Here is a 17,303-nt window from a genome sequence, read left to right as displayed (position 1 = left end):
AATGAAACGCTGGCTTCAAGTCAGCAACAGTCTGGTCCAGCCAGGAATAGGTAACTGGAAGCAGTACCTCGGTCCTCCCCAGGACAGCTCTACAGGGAACCAAGAAATTTTAACCCAAATATTAGATGTCCATTACCTGGATCTAGGTCATAACCAAACCCACGAGCCTCTGCTTTTGACATAACTTTGGCTATCTACGATTGTCTTCTGTACGTTCCTCCACAACGCATGAAATCCTGCTGTTGCTGACATCCAAGGAAAGACCTACCACTGCTTTCACCAGGCTAGGATTTTATCCCTTTTGTATAGACCGGAGATCAAAGGGAGTTCCACATGTGGTTTGTGGATTCCTCTGAGAGCAGAAAAAGAAATCTAAGTGACCCTCAAACAAAGGATGGAAAAGAAATTAAAGGGGAAATATGATGATATAATTTTAGTTTGAATCCATCCTAAGACAGCTAGAGAAAGCCATGGGAGCATTATATATATACACACACATGCACGCATATATATATATATATATATATATATATTCCTACCCCATTACAAACCCAAAGCTTACAAAAAATAGGATTTTTAACTACCACATTAAGTTTTGCAAATCTGGAAGAACACTGAAATGAATGTTTCTTGTCCTGTTCCTTCAATCAACCAGAGATATGTAGGCAAAAAAAAATCTACCACCCAGTAGTTCTCAGCTATTTTCCATTGGCCCATTGCCATTCCTCTCCTTGGAATTCCCCATTAAAGCACCAAAACCCTTCATCAATACAGAAAATGATCTACCCTTTTTGAAGCTGACACCTGCAAAGTCATATGCTCTTGTGTGTCTGCAACCTCAAAAAAAAAGAAAAAGAAAAACAAAAACAAAACCCCAAGCTTTGCTCTCAAACCCAGTAATACTTAATGCAGGGTTCAGTACATTATACAGCTACACCTACCACTTTTTGGTAAGGCAAAACTAATTCTTACACTTGCTACCCATTATCAACTGGAATGTCTTCTTCCGTAGCAATTGCCCCAAACAAAAAATGAACCTTCCAGGAGACTGCAGACACCCTTGCGTAACCAAGGCCATACACAGATCTTTGCACAAATACCCAAAGCCCCTTTTTGCCTAAGGCTTAGGAACATTCAGGCACCAGAAAACAGATTAGATGTTCAAATAATTTATTTTAAGTAACAGCATTTTTTAATATATTGCCTGAATAAATACTTCCGTTTATATCACACCATCAAAGAATATCAAATATGAAAAATGTGGCTTTCTGGCCAAGCCATGTTATCACTTTAAGATTAATAGTTTTCTTTAATATGATAAATGTTTCAGAACATAGAACTTGCATAATAATGAGCTCTTTAAAGACTGGAGCTTTTTTAATCTACTGAGTGTCAAACAGGGACATTTACAATGAAGTACAAAGTTCTACCAAGAGTTCTTTAGGAAGGAGAGCTTAAATTGGCTTCTGAGGTCTGGTCAGCCACATATATATGTTTCTCTATGCAAGAGTTCTTCATCTTGCTAAAACTTGTGATAGCAAGGTTGTGGTCATCCACAAATGAATAACTTAGTGTCGAGCTAATTTATTGAAGTAACTCGAGTTAAAACACAAACATGCATAGAGGCTGAAGTTATGCCTTGTTATTTCAGCTACCAACACTGACATCCAACACTTTTTTTTTTCCTTTTCCTTTTTTAATTGCCAAGAATATTTTGGAAAGCCTATTAAGTAGACAGTTAAGAAGTTAAGGAGGAGATGACAGATGTTATATTAAATCAGCTCCTCTATACCACCCAATGTTTCACATCTTTGTCCCTGTACCATGCCAAGGAGCAGTTCAGGCCTCCTATTAAAGTAGTTATCAGGCACTTCATTAAACCCCTTTTTTGATATGGAGTTTCCATTAAGCAAATACTTCTCACTTAGATGTTTCTTTCTTTGTCTTGTATTTTCCTAGCTATGGATTAGCAACTTCTAAAGGGACTGCAGTAAAAAAAAACATTTAAAAATGTGGCTTAGCATGATGTCCTTGATTAGGGTCTGTAAAAAGAGGAAATTAGGGATGAGAGTCACAGCTTGCCACTCTATATTCAATTAGGACTGACTTCTTTGTGGCTGTGGTTCATGCAGGATGTGCAGTTATCTAATACAGCCCGATTCTGGCAGCAGAACAATTAGAATGCAAAGCATAACGTAAAACAGGCTCTGGCAATATTTTTTCCCTTTGGTTGTGACATCTTCAGCAGACTTAAAACATCAGTCATCAGATTGTGTCCTACGCTGAAATTCCAAACTCATATTCTGAAACCGAAGGCAGCTTTTAAAATACTTAACGATGCCAAAATTGAAGACGATAGGACTGAAGAAAGCAAGCGGAGAAGGGCTTTGATGCCTACGCACGCACATATGTACGAAATCTAAGAGAAAAATAAACGCTACATTTAAGCACATCCTAAAACTGACCTCTGTTCTGTGGTGAGCTCAGAGCAGGCTCTTATGTCGACCTATAGATCAATAAAGCACTCAGGGTGTGCAATGCTCAAGCACACCACCACCAATAACAAACATTGCACATCTCCCTTCTTTTGCACGACCCGCTTTTAGCGAAGATTACAAGGCTCTGGCAGGGTTTTCCTACCTAACAATAACCATCACCCTTTCTCCCCAGCTGGTCTGCACAGCTTCCTGACGAGGTGGCCTTGCTGCAGAGTATAGCGCAAAGTCAAGTCACAGACAGATTAAAATACCTCTCTTCCTACACGTTTCCACCCCGGGGCTATTTTTTCCTCCAGACACACAATCCTAAGCAGCCTTCTGTTTCACTGATGATAGCTCAGGTACCTCAATGGCAGCTTGGATGGCAACGAGAAGGAAACACAATACCCAAACAACCTCCGTCTGCGGAAGCCTGTAAATTGCCTTCTGCCAAGAGCTGGGTAAGTATACTGGAAAATATCACTCTGGTTTTGCCTTATTATGTTCTTTCCCAGCTATTGGCCACTGTTATTGACAGAGTGCTGTCCCAGACTGATGTTTGTCTGGATCTGGGACATTCTTAAATGTGCATGCTGTGCTCCTGCACGCTGGGCTACCCATCTACTGCGAGGGGGAAAGAGTTCAAATCCTCTCGCTTTTTCCTTTGGTATGAGGAATATGCTTTGGTCCCTCCATTCTTAACTGGTAGAGTTCCCAGGAGTTGTATTCTTCCTCCCAAATTCTGTTATAATTCACTATTTCTCAATGTTATTTTCAATAAAAACCAACAAAAATACACTTAAAAGGGAACATCAAGTTGGGCCGTTGGGTATTATCCAATGATCAGAAAGAAGCATGGAATCTTTATTCATTTCAAAACCAGCCAATTAACAAGCTACCGTGACAAGCCACCCAAACACCTTCAGAAATGACATACTTACCCTTTAGTTTGAGGTCCACATTGTGTCGCAGCCAAGGATAAACACCATAGTTTGACATGTCTTCAGGAATAGGGTGATTATATATCCAGCCATCACATGCAAATCGATAAAAGTTCTCACACGGATCTATGGATTGATTTATCTTGCTTAGGATGCCAGCAGCTGTAAAAAAGACACCACATAGATTTTGTGGAACACTTTTTCCTAAAGAGAGAATTACATGAGGCCACAGTCCAGAAATGACGATTAACTTTCACCGGTCTCTGCAACGTGAAGCTGGCCTCACTTGCAAGCTAAGCCTTGCTGTTCTAGGACTGATGTGTGCCCTGATCTCTGCCATTTTTTTAAAAAGCAGCAAGAATACCACCCAGCTTCTCTAGCATCTAACAGTGGCTTCATAAAAAGAAAAAAAAAAAAAAGACAAAATATCTGCAGTGAATGTTCTTGAGTGCTGTGCAGCAATGACCACTGAACCTAGCACTACAGGAACATGAACTGCTGGAGCCAGACACCCAAAGACAGGCTCTCCATTGTTGCCATGATAATAGAATTAAGTGCCTGAGGAATTTAGTAGCAATACATATGAGCAGATTGTAATTAGCATTCCAGAAATTATGCACTGCTTACCTTCAGCTGAATAGCTGCACAGGAAAACAAATCAAGTTCTGATCTACCATTCATTGGAAAAGGTAACTGTATTATTTTCAGCTCCGTTTTGTGACTGCATCCCCCCAGTTGCTATTGTGGGTGAGACTGGTAAGAGAGAGATCAGTCTGACAAGCCAGAGACTTAATAGCTTTTGAGTATCTAATCACAGAATCATAGAATCACAGAATAGTTTGGGTTGGAAGGGACCTTTAGAGGTCATCTAGTCCAACCCTCCTGCCACGAGCAAGGACATTTTCAACTGGATCAGGTTGCTCAGAGCCCCGTCCAACCTGACCTGGAATGTTTCCAGGGATGGGGCATCGACCACCTCTCTGGGGAACCTGGGCCAGGGTTTCACCACCCTCACCATAAAAAAGTTCTTCCTTATATCTAGTCTGAATCTACCCTCTTTTAGTTTAAAACCATTACCCACTTCATGCATTATGGTGATGGTGGCATAAATCTACATGGGTCGAGTAACACAGAATATGTGCATACTGGACATTTTTTGGCTAAATGATCATGTGTTTTGAGGCTTATCCAAATAACTGATTAAAAATCCTAGCAGAAAATCTGATAAATTTTACAGACTTTATGATACTATTTCTAGCATCCAGTAACTCTTCTTCATCCACTTAGAAATGTCATAGGAAGAGTCACTCTGTGTCTCAGCCGTAATTCTCTCTCTCACATTAGAAACTCTCAAACCGATTACACTGAAGACATTTTGGTCCTTGGCAATTTTCTATCACTCCTGAAAAGCTGTTCAGCAAGGCAGGGCTCAGGTCTTGAGACGTTATGTAGTCACTGCACAGAGCACTCTGAACTAAAACAGCCAGGTCATTTAGGTGTCCAAGTCTGCCTTGGTACAAAATCCCAGCTTCTGCTGAGCTTACCAAAAAATCCGTGTTATTTTGTGTGCATGTGAGAAGAAGAAAGCCAATTCAGGTTCAAACTTCTTCAGTGACTTTTTTTTGGTTCTGAAGCTCAAAATGAAGCACCCATGCTTTTTTTTTTTTTGGGGGGGGGGGGGGGGTTGGGGGTGGTGGTGTTTTGTTTAGTTGTCCCACCTTGCTTACATATTTGCAGTCGTTCAAGACTCAGCTCCGGAGGGTGATGCCCAGGGCGGCCAGGAGGACTGTCAGTGCCACGCAGGGCAGAAGCAGAATGGCAAGAAACGTCCTGGGAATGTTGAGATCTGCAAATTTTTCACTTTATGGAGCCCCACAGAATTTGTCAGGATTTCAAACCACAAGCCAAACACCTCACAGTACCAGCTTAATATGGTTCAGAATGGAAATAAATACTCTTATAAGTTCACACAATGTCCACTTTGTTTCCAGTAAAACAGCTCTAGGGGCAGATTTCCAGATGTGGGAACTATTATTTGATCTTTGCTCTCGAGACACTCAGTGATAAAACTCTCATTGACGTAGTGTGAGCAAAACTCTGTCAGAACTGACCAGTGCAAAATGGGTGTCTCTCCGGTCCCACCAAGCCCGGTCCCTTTAGCTCACATTTAATATTAATAGAAGTTCCAGCTCTACAAGGGTTACCACATGTACCTCTGCGTGGGGAGAAGGGCCTGCCAATATGGAAGCAGCTGCAGATTTTGAGTTGTAGTCACCACATTTCCATTGTGCAAGTCTGTGCAAGATCTGGCCCTAAAGCATCTCTGTGCTTTAACAATTCACTTGCTGGTTTTCTGACTACTGGGAAGGAAACAACAAAATACACCTGAAGGTCAAGACACCCAACATTTTGTTTCCTATTAAAAAAATAAACAAACCCTATGGGAAACTTTGAGTTAACCTGGGTAGAGTTAAACCGATTTAAAACATGAATTTTAATGGTAGAAAATAAACAGATCTGCAGCAACTTAAACAGTGACTTTTTAAAAAGTTTGGTTGTTCCCCCCCCCCCCATTATTAATGAAGCTTTCTGACTAAATTGTATCATGGAAAAAATTTAAGCAGTATAAATACCTCATTAGCATACTATAATCACAATATAATAGAGAAGATGAAATTGTTGCTTACCAGCTTCAATACATTCTGAGGTCAAACAGTACCGTTGCTTCGGATGAAACTTTATAAGACCTTGGCTAACTGCAAAATGGAAAACCATAATGAGATCATTTGTAATGAATTTTGACCATTGCAGCCAAATGTTGCGTACTTGATCATTCAGATGTCAGCGCAAGCTCTGGCCCTAATGCATCTCTGCCGACATCGATTTAAACCAGTTAGAATGTGTATTAAGTAAACACAGCGGCTCGTTAACAAATAATTTTCCCCTCCTGTGCCTGCTTTCTCCTTCCTCTGCCTTTGCTCGTAGGCAGCACGGGGCACGGGCTGTCTCTCGGAGGACGTTTGCACAGCGCCTGGCGTACCACCGCGTCAGCCTGACGGCGAGCATCACCGCGATCGATGAACCGTCGCTGCCGTCATCCTCCAGAGATGCGCCTTTCGCAGCTGGCAACGCACCGTGGAGCTCCCCAGCCGCCCTCGGCAGGGTTCCCCCAGCTCCTGCCCAGCCGCGGGGATCGCGCTGCCCTGCGGAACTCCGCGCCGGCACGACCCAGCGCCGACGGGACGCCTCCAGGGTCCCCTCGTTCCAGCCTGGAATAAACCAGGGAGCGACAGGCACGGGGAGAGACGTGGTTTATAAGGCACGGCGCGGTTTCGGTCTGAACTGGCTTCCAAAAGTATTGCAATTGTATTTGCTTCTAAAAACCTTGGTGGCAAAAACGAGGCGATTGTCAGTCAATGCTGCTCGGCTTTTAAAAGCGTGTATTACAGCTGCCACTGAAACTTAAGCGTAGGAATTGCTAATTTCAGATACTGCTGTCAGGCAGCAAATATGCAGATAATTGATACTTGGGATGAGGATGGGAGAGTCCCAAGGGGTAGATGAAATAAGACTCAGTAGATGTGCTCAGTAGACATAAAGAAATGTCTCATTATATCCATTATCTTAATAACTCAGTCCATGGCAAAAAAAACCCCCTCAAACAAAAAAACCCAACAATCGACTATATTAAGGTATCGTAGCTTTACCAGTGCTGATAGTTATAAAGCAATTTCTCTTGTAGTTATATATTGTTCAAAAGGGATAGAAACACGTGAAATGGTATTTCAGCACAGGAAAAATTTACTATAAAAAACCTAAAGCTATAATTGAATATAAAGCTGTTTCATCTCTTCCAACCTCATAGCTTTAATGACAACTAATGACAGAAGTGGCTGGATTTCAATCAAATTTTCTTCAAAACTGAGAACGTGAAACTATTTCTGGACACCTTTACCAAAGCTTGCATTGACTCAGTGAAACACAACCCCTCAACAACCTTTGTAAATTAGCCAAGAACCACACAAGATTGAGGCATATAAAGATTGTAACTGAAATATTGAAGAACAGTAGAAAATAGAGAAGTGGAAGTCTCCAGAACACAATTTTGAGCCACATGAAATACAAATAATGGATAATGTGCCTATTAATTGAGTGTTGCACTCCTCCCAACTCACCTTTTCCCCCCGCTTTAAAGTTAGCTTTTTCGAACCTGTCCAGGTCTTGAAAGTTTGCTAGATTTTTTTTCTTAACAAAGCAGAGAAAGGAGGGAAAATCCCAGACACCATTTAATTCTTTTGCACTTGATGGAAAATGAGGGAAAATTAAAAAGAATCAGTAAAGAATCTGAAATGGACCTCGTGGTTTTGATACTTATAAACAAAAGCACAATACCCTTTCGACTAGTTTTGTTCCATTTACAACTTCATTATTAGAGCAAATGAAAAAAATCTTTGGCAGTAACATTTCCCTTTTAATTAACAGCTAATTTTGATTGGAAAACTTTGCTTGGTTTTGTTCTCTTACCTTACTGTTGTTGTAAGAGAACTAACCATGACATTATTACCTACAGTTGTGGTTGTAACACTCAGTGTCCCAGCTTCTTCCTTTATAAGCCTGTTCCCAGATTCTTAAGCAAATACACACCGTAATTAAGGTCCCTGTAAAAATCCAAAAGGGGAAAAAGCCTACAAATATGCAGACACAAATGATGCGGATGTTCCTCTAACCTGAGAGGTCCAAAGGGCTACCAAGTCAGGAGGAGAGGCTACCAAACTGAGGTTCAAAGCTGCCTGACTTCTTGCCCAGGGGAACTGGAGAGCCACCCGAGGTGATGCCGAGTGACTCCCCCGGTAGCTCCCCACTGAAGTCACGGCGTGGCTACAGCCAGTACGAGCAAGTAACAGTAAATAAAAATACGGGATTCTCCCAGATTCCTCTTAGAGTTGTAGGGGCTCTGAGAAGAAGAAACAAGAGAAGGAGGAGAAGGCTACGTTTCGCTCATCAGGCTGGAAAATCGAAGGGAAATTGTTTCAGGTCTACCAGAAACTGCAAGTTTTGCAGATTAAATGAAGACTGAAGAAAAAAGGTCATCTTGAGGTGCCTGAAATGTTTCACACGACCAGAAAGAACGGTCTCCTTTCCTACAGTTTAACAAAACTAAAAAAGAGTTAAACTCAAACTTACAAACAAAACACAGTGTCACAATGAAACATAGAAACATTGCATTGACACAACATTAAACCAAAACAATTTAACTTTTTTCCTTCATTCTTTTAGTCAAAAACCTCAGACAATTTCCAAACAAATCCTAAAAACCTTTCGGTTGACCCAAGGCCAGCATTTTTATTTTTTTAGCAGCTATGCCAATGAAAATTTTGACACTGAATCCCTGGCTATGGAACAGCCCTCAGCACACTTAGAAAACTACCTCTAAGAATTAACGTATTTGCTTGAACTTTCACGTCTGGTCTATGGACAAAGCACTCCTATCTCTGACAAGCTATGGTGGTAAACACCTATTGCTTTTTACAAGCAATAAACAATCTAGTGCTAAAAAAAAGAAATAAGGTCTCTCCATTGCTCCCTGCTGTTTGATATCGTATCCTTTAAGTGAAAAACATTATTTTTCATCTAGAAACAGTATTTTGCACTAACAAGTTGAAGATTAAATCCTGCTCACGTTTATAAAGAGTTTTGTTGAACTGAGCGGGATTACTCACATACACAAAAGTTACTTGCCTGCAAATGTTTGTAGAATTTGCTCTAGGGCAGAAAAACACTAGCCGAGTGCAAGCCTCGTGCTTTAAATATTCTATAGAAAACCTGGCATAATTTTCTCTGTTGTGATTATAAACGAAGCAAACCTTTCAAACAAGATTGCAAGATCATAAAGGATCGGAGGGAAGCAAAAGATATGCTTAGAGGCTGAGTTCCCTCCAGTCCAGGGAAATCTGTGTTGGTCTAAAGAAATGAAAAGTTGGGCTGAATCAGTCCAAAAGAGGATCTGTCTCTGCAAGTTCCTACAGGGTACAGCACTGCTTTCTCTTCTCTGCTTGGTGGTTCTGGGTACGTTTATACTTCTTCACATCATTTTATAGGTGTAGGCATATGCTTCCATGTGATATTCCAACAAAACCAATCTACAGATGATTCCAAATCCCAGAGAGGTAAAACTAATTCCTCCTCTATTGTGTCCAGTTACAGCTTATAAATCTGATCAAAACATTTTAATTTCATCCCAGATGCGCTCTTTATGATTTTTGCAAAGACGACTTTGCAATTCATCGTAGAAAAACAGAAAGATCTAAAAAAATGTGCAAGCATATGCACTATTGAAGCCTTCTACAGGAATTCTAGTCAAGCCCTAAATGAAAACCAAATGAAGGAAAACCCAAAAGATTCCATAAAATGCGTGCACTACAGATTCATTTTCAGGAGACAGAAAATATTAGTCCACATCGGTGACAATCTACGAGTTCGTAATCGGCATTAGTGACATGCATAATCTCACCCGTTTCTCCCCGTTCTGCAAAAGGACCCAGTTCTGGCTAGAACACGTTCAAATTAGTATCCAAATTCAAATTCAGCATTCAGAAAGGTACACGAGCTCACATTGCACCTTCCAGCTCTAGCGCTCCCGCAACAAATCCCTTTCCTGGCACATTTCCATTTCAGGATAAATACAAAACGGGGCGGGGGGGGGGGAAGAAGAAGAGACCGAGCTTTTCACCAAACCACAGGAGGGTTGCGTTCGGGTGAGCCTCGACCTTTTCGCTTACCCAAGAAAAGCGCGGTGCCGAGCACAACGGTGCCGCTCACGAAGACGCCGAGGGCGATCCGCGTGGCTTTGCCGGCCACTCTCCCGGCCTCGGGTACCGTCTCTCCTTCCATCGGGATGGCTCGGGACGGGCTCGCTCTGGCAGAAGTCCGGTTTTCCTCTGCTGCGGTGGTAATCAGTATTCCAACTCTTCACGAGCTGCACCCATGAGCTCTCCTCCTCCTCCTCCTCTTTACAACTCCAGGTTTCTGCCGTGAACCATTGCCGAGGCGCTTCCTGCTCTCTCCCCCTCAAAGGAAAACCGTGCGTAAAATAGGAGCTGTCTCCTCCGTTTTCCTCTGACCAGGAGGAGGAAAGGCGAGCGGTGACCGCTGTCTGCGCAGCCCTCGCTGCCGGTAGAGCCTCTCCGAGCCAAGAGCTCGGCAGTCCCCCTTATCAGGGGTTCCGAACGCGAGGATTTCACAACGTCGCCAAACAGATGTTTTAGCTATCCAAGCATATAGCTGTAAACCCTTTACAATCAAAGCAGGGCTGCTGACAACTTTTACAAACACGAGACCGATGGAAGGTTTTCTTTTTTCTCCTTGTGCTTATTTAAAAAGACTAATTATCTGCTGACTAAAGTTTCCTCCTCTTAAACCATTCCTGCTGCATCATTTCGCTTCACCAGAAGAGATACCCGCTCAGCGGACAAATCCCTTTTTAAAGCTTCCTAAGATCTTAGAATATCATGTAGCATTTTATTTTGGGAATTTGGTATGTGACACTGCATGCCAAAAATCACAGTCATGCAGCACAAAGCAATAATCAGCACAACCTACAGAATAGTGCTGCTTTAAAAGCTAAATTTTTCTTTTTTTTTTTCCAGGCAAGGTATTTCAGTCCGTGCTGATATGCAATGAATCTTAGGAGATGATCCTATGCTTCTAAGTACTACTATGAGCTTAGTGGAAAGTACCTATTTGGGACTTCAAGTTGGCAGGGGATAAAAAAAAAAATTAGAAAGCCTTATTTATACGGATTTCTCAGTTTCTGGCTTAGACTTGATAATCATTTCTCCAGGTGGCAAGGTTTCCCCTTTCATCAAGTAACAAAATTAATCATTTCGGGGTGAATTCTCTGAGCTGCCTGTGACATTCAGCCCTCCGAGGAGCTCTCGCTTGCTCCAGAGCTGGACTGTCATACAAAACTTAAGGATGCAGGGAGAGGCAGTGCCGTGCTCGTGCTCCCAACAGAAGTTTATGTGTCTGAGTTACTTCTATGCGGATTTAGGAGTTCTTACCTCAGCCCCCACCCATCCTGATAAAAAACTGCACAAGTAGAGAGAAGAAAGGCTTATGTCACAAGGTTAGGGCATATATCACAACGGCAAAGTTATTGGTTTGGAGACTGAATGGTTTTTTCCATGTGAGCACCTGCACACAAGTTGTCCTGGATGCCAGATGGGCATAAAGGGAAAACCTACTCCATCCAGAAGACAACTTATGAGTTTGAAGGTCCAGAAACCCTCGCTCCTCAAGCCCCTCTACAGCCTGGCTGGGGTCCTGCAAACAAAATGCCTTCATTTATTATTCTTGTCCCTCTTTGCCAGCAAGCTCCAGGACGGCGTTCTCATCTCTGCTTGGCACGGAACAGGAAAAAAGCATTTGTTCCTTTTCACCCACTTACTTGTCCCACATTTAACCCGCGATTTTTAACATCCATCAGCTGAGGAAGAAGAGGGAGGTGATGCCACGGAACCAGGAGGACCACGAACGTCCCAGACAAGTGTTCCCATTCACGCACGAATGGCTCCATGGGGGTGAGCAGATCCCTGGTTATAAACAATCCCCAGCACAAGTCTGGCAGCAGCACAGGTTTGAGAAGGTATTCGGGCGACGTTGGTGCTGTTGAGTCCTCATATCAAAAATCACTAGGAGTCTCAAAGGGGCTGACAAAAGGGCAGAAAACGCATGGACATGCTGCGATCTCAACACTTAAATCAACTTTGCCCATGATCCAAATGCTGAGTAAGTCTCATAAGGACCCTTTGACAAGCATTTGGTATTGGTTGCCTGACGGTTTTCCTTCTATGTCAGCATTGAACCACCGACAGTACAAATGCTGAACAGTTATTAGACCTATGCATTCTGTCCATCAGCTTTATATCCCACCAACCAACATTAAATGATCACATCCCTGCTCAAATTCCCCCATACTTTATAACTTTAAAGGTTTGCTCCCCAGAGAAGTACTAGCACGTACTAAATATCACACTCTATTAGTGTTTCATTAACAGCATTTTGCCTTCAAGGTATGATCTCTTCGTAGGACAACATCAGGCCAGAAACCAAGAACAGCTTTCAACAGTGCAAAGCAGCAACCAGTTGTTTCCCTTAGGAAAATTGTGAGAGGAAGAGGGAAAAGGGAGATAGGGAAGCTGATAAGAGGCAGAGTCTGGACAATTCAGTCCACCCTCCCGAACAGGCAAATAGAAGGTGAGGGCTATGGGAACCTGGAGATATCCCAACAAGAACCAGCAAGCTCCTACTACAGGAGATCTCCTCTGGAGAGTCAGCCCCAAGCAGCACATGAACCTTCTGGCAAGAAAATCACAAATCAGCTGCCAGCAACAGAATGACTTCTCCAAGTTTGGGTTTGCGGGCTTATTTACACCACGGCACTGTGTAAGTGTCCTTCCCTCTGGCTGTAGAGCCTGGTTGTAGTCAGTAACTCATCCTGGTCTCTCCAGCACATACAGAACTATGAAATTAGGGCTAAACCACAAACAGCTGCAGGCAACAGCTGCAGAGGTCCATCTCTGGCAGTATTTGAAAAGGTGCACGGAGTACATGTGAATCAGCTTCTGATACTGCTGATCAGTTACAGAAGTTTGTGGAATTGGATACGCGTTCCTGTTGAGTGTGCTAGGATTTGGTTGCCTTGCTCATCATAACTCCAGTAGCTCTTTGGCAGGTACGAGATACAAGTTCCACGCTTACTGCTGGAACTGCTAACAACACTCCTGGCTATTATAGCCCAATAAGGCACTTAATGAGGCTGTGCAAAGACTCTGTTAAACATTCATAAAACATTGAATAGACATCAGGGGAAAAAAAGTAATAATTAAATGCAACATGCTCTAAATGACTCTTCATTCACTCAGAATTGCCTCCGACCAAGATCCCAAACAATGGGATCGCTCTGGCACTTATAACAATGCCAGGACGAGGCACAAACTTTTCCACCCAAACTCATATGCAAGAGCTGGCAAACCCACTGGAACACGCTCCGGGCTGAACCACAGCAAGAGTGCCCCAGCTTCTAGAAAAAGTCTGTCTACATACACAAGCGTGCGTGCACATGAACGTACGCTCCCACATACAAGCACACGCGTATTACCTTGCTCTTTCAAAGCAGACACAATTCTCACTTCCACCCGTTACGCCAGAGTCAGGCAAGTGTGCTTGCTCAGAGCTAAGATCAATAGTACTACGTCAACTTCTCCCCACGTAGCTTGGTTCAAGGAAGTTCCCATTTCTTGAGGTTTGATTATTGGAAAGGCACACAAACCCCCATGTTTTGCCTAGTTTTTGCTGGCAACAGTCAAAACCAGAGTTACGTAGGTGTCACTGGACGTCTGGAACAACAAAACCGCCTGAAGTCAGCACATGTTCAGCCCAAGCTTGCTGGAAGACCTGCTTGCTATGAGTCTGAGCCCTGCAAAACATTTTGTCTTTCTTGCATTTAGGGAACTTTAAAATGTATTAAAACAATTACTGATACTTTTAATGCGGACAGAAAAAACAGTTCAGCATTAAGCGTAAAAACCAAAATAACGCATGCAAAACATACTAGGTGACACCAATGCATTAGTTACAGAAGATGCTGTCCTCATGGCGCACGTTAAAGACTTGCCTTATCGCGAGGCAACTGACAGGTTACCTTAGAGGAACGAGTGAAGATTGACCGAAGCAGCTCACAATCAAAGCATCACAGCTTTGATAACGTCCCGTCGAGCATTTTTAGCTCATGGTAGAAGGAAGAACGTAGCCGCTACCACGCCGATGGAGGCAGAGCCACCAGATATAGCTTGAGTAGCTTCAGCACAAAAGCAGAGGTATGTGCTAGCTTCATTGAAAGGGATTAATTAGTGCGGGTCAGAGTAAAGGCTGTATTCTATTTCAAGTGTTCCATACGGGGCCTTGAACTGTTTTTTCAAACTATGCAGCCGTTGTAGCCAGAACTGGCCAACTGGGCTTTCTGTACACACAATGGGCTTGAGGAACACCGAACATGTTGCATTTGAAGACAGCTTGAATATTTGTCCTCAGATCTTGGAATCTTACAAGTGATACTCTCTTGGCTACAACCCCCCCCCCCCCCCCAAATTTCCATGCTGCAGCCACCAGCAGCCACACTCTGGCACAAATTCGCATCCTTTATTCATGTGACAGATACAGCTGGAAATAAATAACCCCATTGTTTTCCACTGGTACAGCCACATCACGGAAGGTCTTGGTGCAGATGGGAGAATGTGGGTCATTTATTAAGGGCCAATTCAGAGCCAACAGGCCTTGCAGGGCTCTGAACATTGCTGGTGGCAAGCTTTTCCACTAACTATAACCACAACTGTGGAGAGAACACCCTGCAAAGCAGAAAACTTTGTTCTCCAACACTTAATTCTCCAAATCAATTTTTTTTTTTTCTTTTTTAATTCCAAGTAGGCTAAGCTATTCTCATTACTCCAAGAAAAACTTGTCCCTGCTGCAGGAAACATTGCATTCTCTGACCAAAAAGTGCTTGTATCTAACTCAAACAGCAACTCACTATGAAAGCCAACATCTGGGATCATTAAAGTTTAACCACTCAAGTTTGCAAGCTTTTTTAGAGCCGCTTTTGAAAAAGCACTTTAATGAAAAAATGCATATGTTCTTGAGCAAAAAGAAGAACTGCTTGAGGTCTTGTGGCAATTTTTCTTCAAGAAGCAGATTAAATTATAGCTAAACAAAACACTGCTTCTAAAGGCCACATTCACACTATAACAAGAGTGTGTTTACATACAGCCATCACATGTGTATACTCCTCATCTGTCATCCCGCTGTATAGATTAAACCTGGAGTATGTGTCCAGTGTACACGTTGACATGGACTGTAGAAAGGCATGTTAGTTGGGGATTAAGAAATATATAAAGTGCTCTGGAGTAACTCAGAGCACATTTTTTGCCTTTTTCATGCGATCTAACTGTGAACATAAGCTGAAAAGGCACTGGAAAACACAATGCTGGGAAATGGGACATTTCCAGTGGCCACAGCAGTAGGTGCAAGGGTGTAGACAGGACACAACTATCTGTTGTTTCTTTAAAATATTGCATCAGGACCACCAGAGCTTCACCTGCTTATTTCACTCTGTCCAGATGTTCACTCACAGCTGTCAAAGACTATTTATATGAACAGTGGAAGCAAGGGAGCTTAGTTTCTGACAAGTTTGTGTCTCCTGGGTGAATTTTCAGGTGTGTAAGGAGAGATATATTTGCCGACATTTGAAATCAAAAGAGGAGGAGAGCCAGCAGACCCGCACGTGGCTGCTTGCAGCATCAACCAAGGAGATGTCTGTGCTGTGCCCTCCCGTCTCCCGGAGCAGCACGACAGCCTCTGCCACGGCAATGGCTCCTGCCTGCTCTCACCCCCGAAAAAGCAGAGAAAAACTCCTCCAAGCACATTACTAACCCAAGGCAGGAGAGCTCAGCGGTCCCGTAAGGCACCAGCTCTGGTGAAAGCTCTTCTTGCACAAGGGCCATTCGGTCACATCCCTCTGCACGACAAATTCTCCTGTGCCTACCAAGGGCTATAGTCACACTGAAACCTTTGCAGCAGAAACAAGAGACCTTTTCACCCCGGCAAAAAATTGTCAGAATTTAGTATCTTTGAGCCCAAATCCCCTCTGTCAAATTCGGTTGAAGTTGGCTGACAGCGTCCAGCGTTACTGCGCAAGGCTGGGCAGGAGGGAGGGGGGACAGAGCAAGGGAAAGGACAACTGCATAACCTCTGTTTTCGGAGGAAAACAGGCTGGCAAAAAAAAAAAAAAAAAAAAAAAAAACCAAAAAACCCCCACCCCAAACAAAAAAAACCCTCCAACCCCGCTCTTCCAGGGTATTGCTACACCCAGGTCAGGATCTTCCTGAGGTTAGTTTTATTTTAATGCATTCTACTCAAGTAGATTCTTTTTCTTCTCCCTCATCTCAAAGTGAGATTACAATTAACTTTGCACACAGCTAAAAGCCAGAAAAATCCCACGTTAAATATGATGTCCTAAATAAAATGCCCCATAACAACACACAATTTTGTCTCTCTCATTCAGTGGAGGTATTTCTAGCTATCGTCTGTTCTTGTCCCGGTCTTGGTGTTACTCCAGTGATTACGCCCATGTCTAAAAATGACAAACAGCAGCCCCTCAGGAAGGTTTAAATGCATTTGCTCAAGTTCTCAGGAAAGGGGAGGTCAGAGTCCGATCAGGTTGAAACCACAGCGTGAGGGTCCATGGACAGCATCATCAAGACAAAACATTTGCTTCCCTGAAGTCACAGAAATCCTCAAGAACCAGTTAGGCACTCAATATAATTATCTTTACAAACCAAATTGCTACGTCTCTGACAGCCCTGCCCTGAAGTTTCCAACATCTCTAAAACAAAACTTTGTTGGGTTTTTTCCTATTGACATAAGGGTATTAAAACATACACAGATTTGTCACTGCCTTACATTTTTACGGATTTATAACCAAACCTGATTGAAAAAAAAACAAAACTTTGAGCAAAACCTGTGGACGCTCACATGGACTATTTGCTGTACTCATATGTATTTCTCGAAGTCAGCACTTCAGATTTCCACTAAATTTGAAATGAAGAATATACCAGCTTCAAGCTTATTGCAATGCGTGGGTAGAGGATTTATCTTGGACCAAAGAAAAACATGTAGCGATTTCCTTCTTTTGTGACTTATCTGCATACACTGGCATAGGAAAGTAGGAGTTGTGGATTATTTGGTTTCAATTTCTAGTATCGCAAAAAATTTGCATGAGGAGACCACACATCTGAAAGGGGCTTAAGCAAAAGTGTCAAACATCGCTTCT

At 42.7% G+C, this 17,303-nt stretch overlaps 1 protein-coding gene across 2 annotated transcripts in view; it reads right to left on the bottom strand.

Moving 5' to 3' along the window:
• The window catches only part of PHEX (phosphate regulating endopeptidase X-linked), a 103,347-nt gene extending 92,242 nt beyond the window's left edge, over window positions 1–11,105 (bottom strand). Inside the window, exons 1-3 of one of the 2 annotated variants that reach the window (XM_052795010.1) lie at window positions 10,198–11,105; window positions 6,106–6,174; window positions 3,419–3,580 (exon numbers count right to left, since the gene is read on the bottom strand). In XM_052795010.1, coding sequence (XP_052650970.1) covers window positions 3,419–3,580; window positions 6,106–6,174; window positions 10,198–10,309 — 343 coding nt within the window. In that variant the 5' untranslated portion in view covers window positions 10,310–11,105. Of the gene's footprint in view, window positions 1–3,418; window positions 3,581–6,105; window positions 6,175–9,929; window positions 10,070–10,197 lie in introns of those variants that run through there. The other variant, XM_052795011.1, reaches the window with a different exon arrangement.
• Window positions 11,106–17,303: the final 6,198 nt, after the last annotated feature.

This window comes from Harpia harpyja, chromosome 8 (assembly GCF_026419915.1).
Source record: "Harpia harpyja isolate bHarHar1 chromosome 8, bHarHar1 primary haplotype, whole genome shotgun sequence".
Classification (NCBI taxonomy): Eukaryota; Metazoa; Chordata; class Aves; order Accipitriformes; family Accipitridae; genus Harpia; species Harpia harpyja.
The sequence above is the reverse complement of the archived record's forward strand: the minus strand, read 5'-3'. Positions and strand labels throughout refer to the sequence as shown.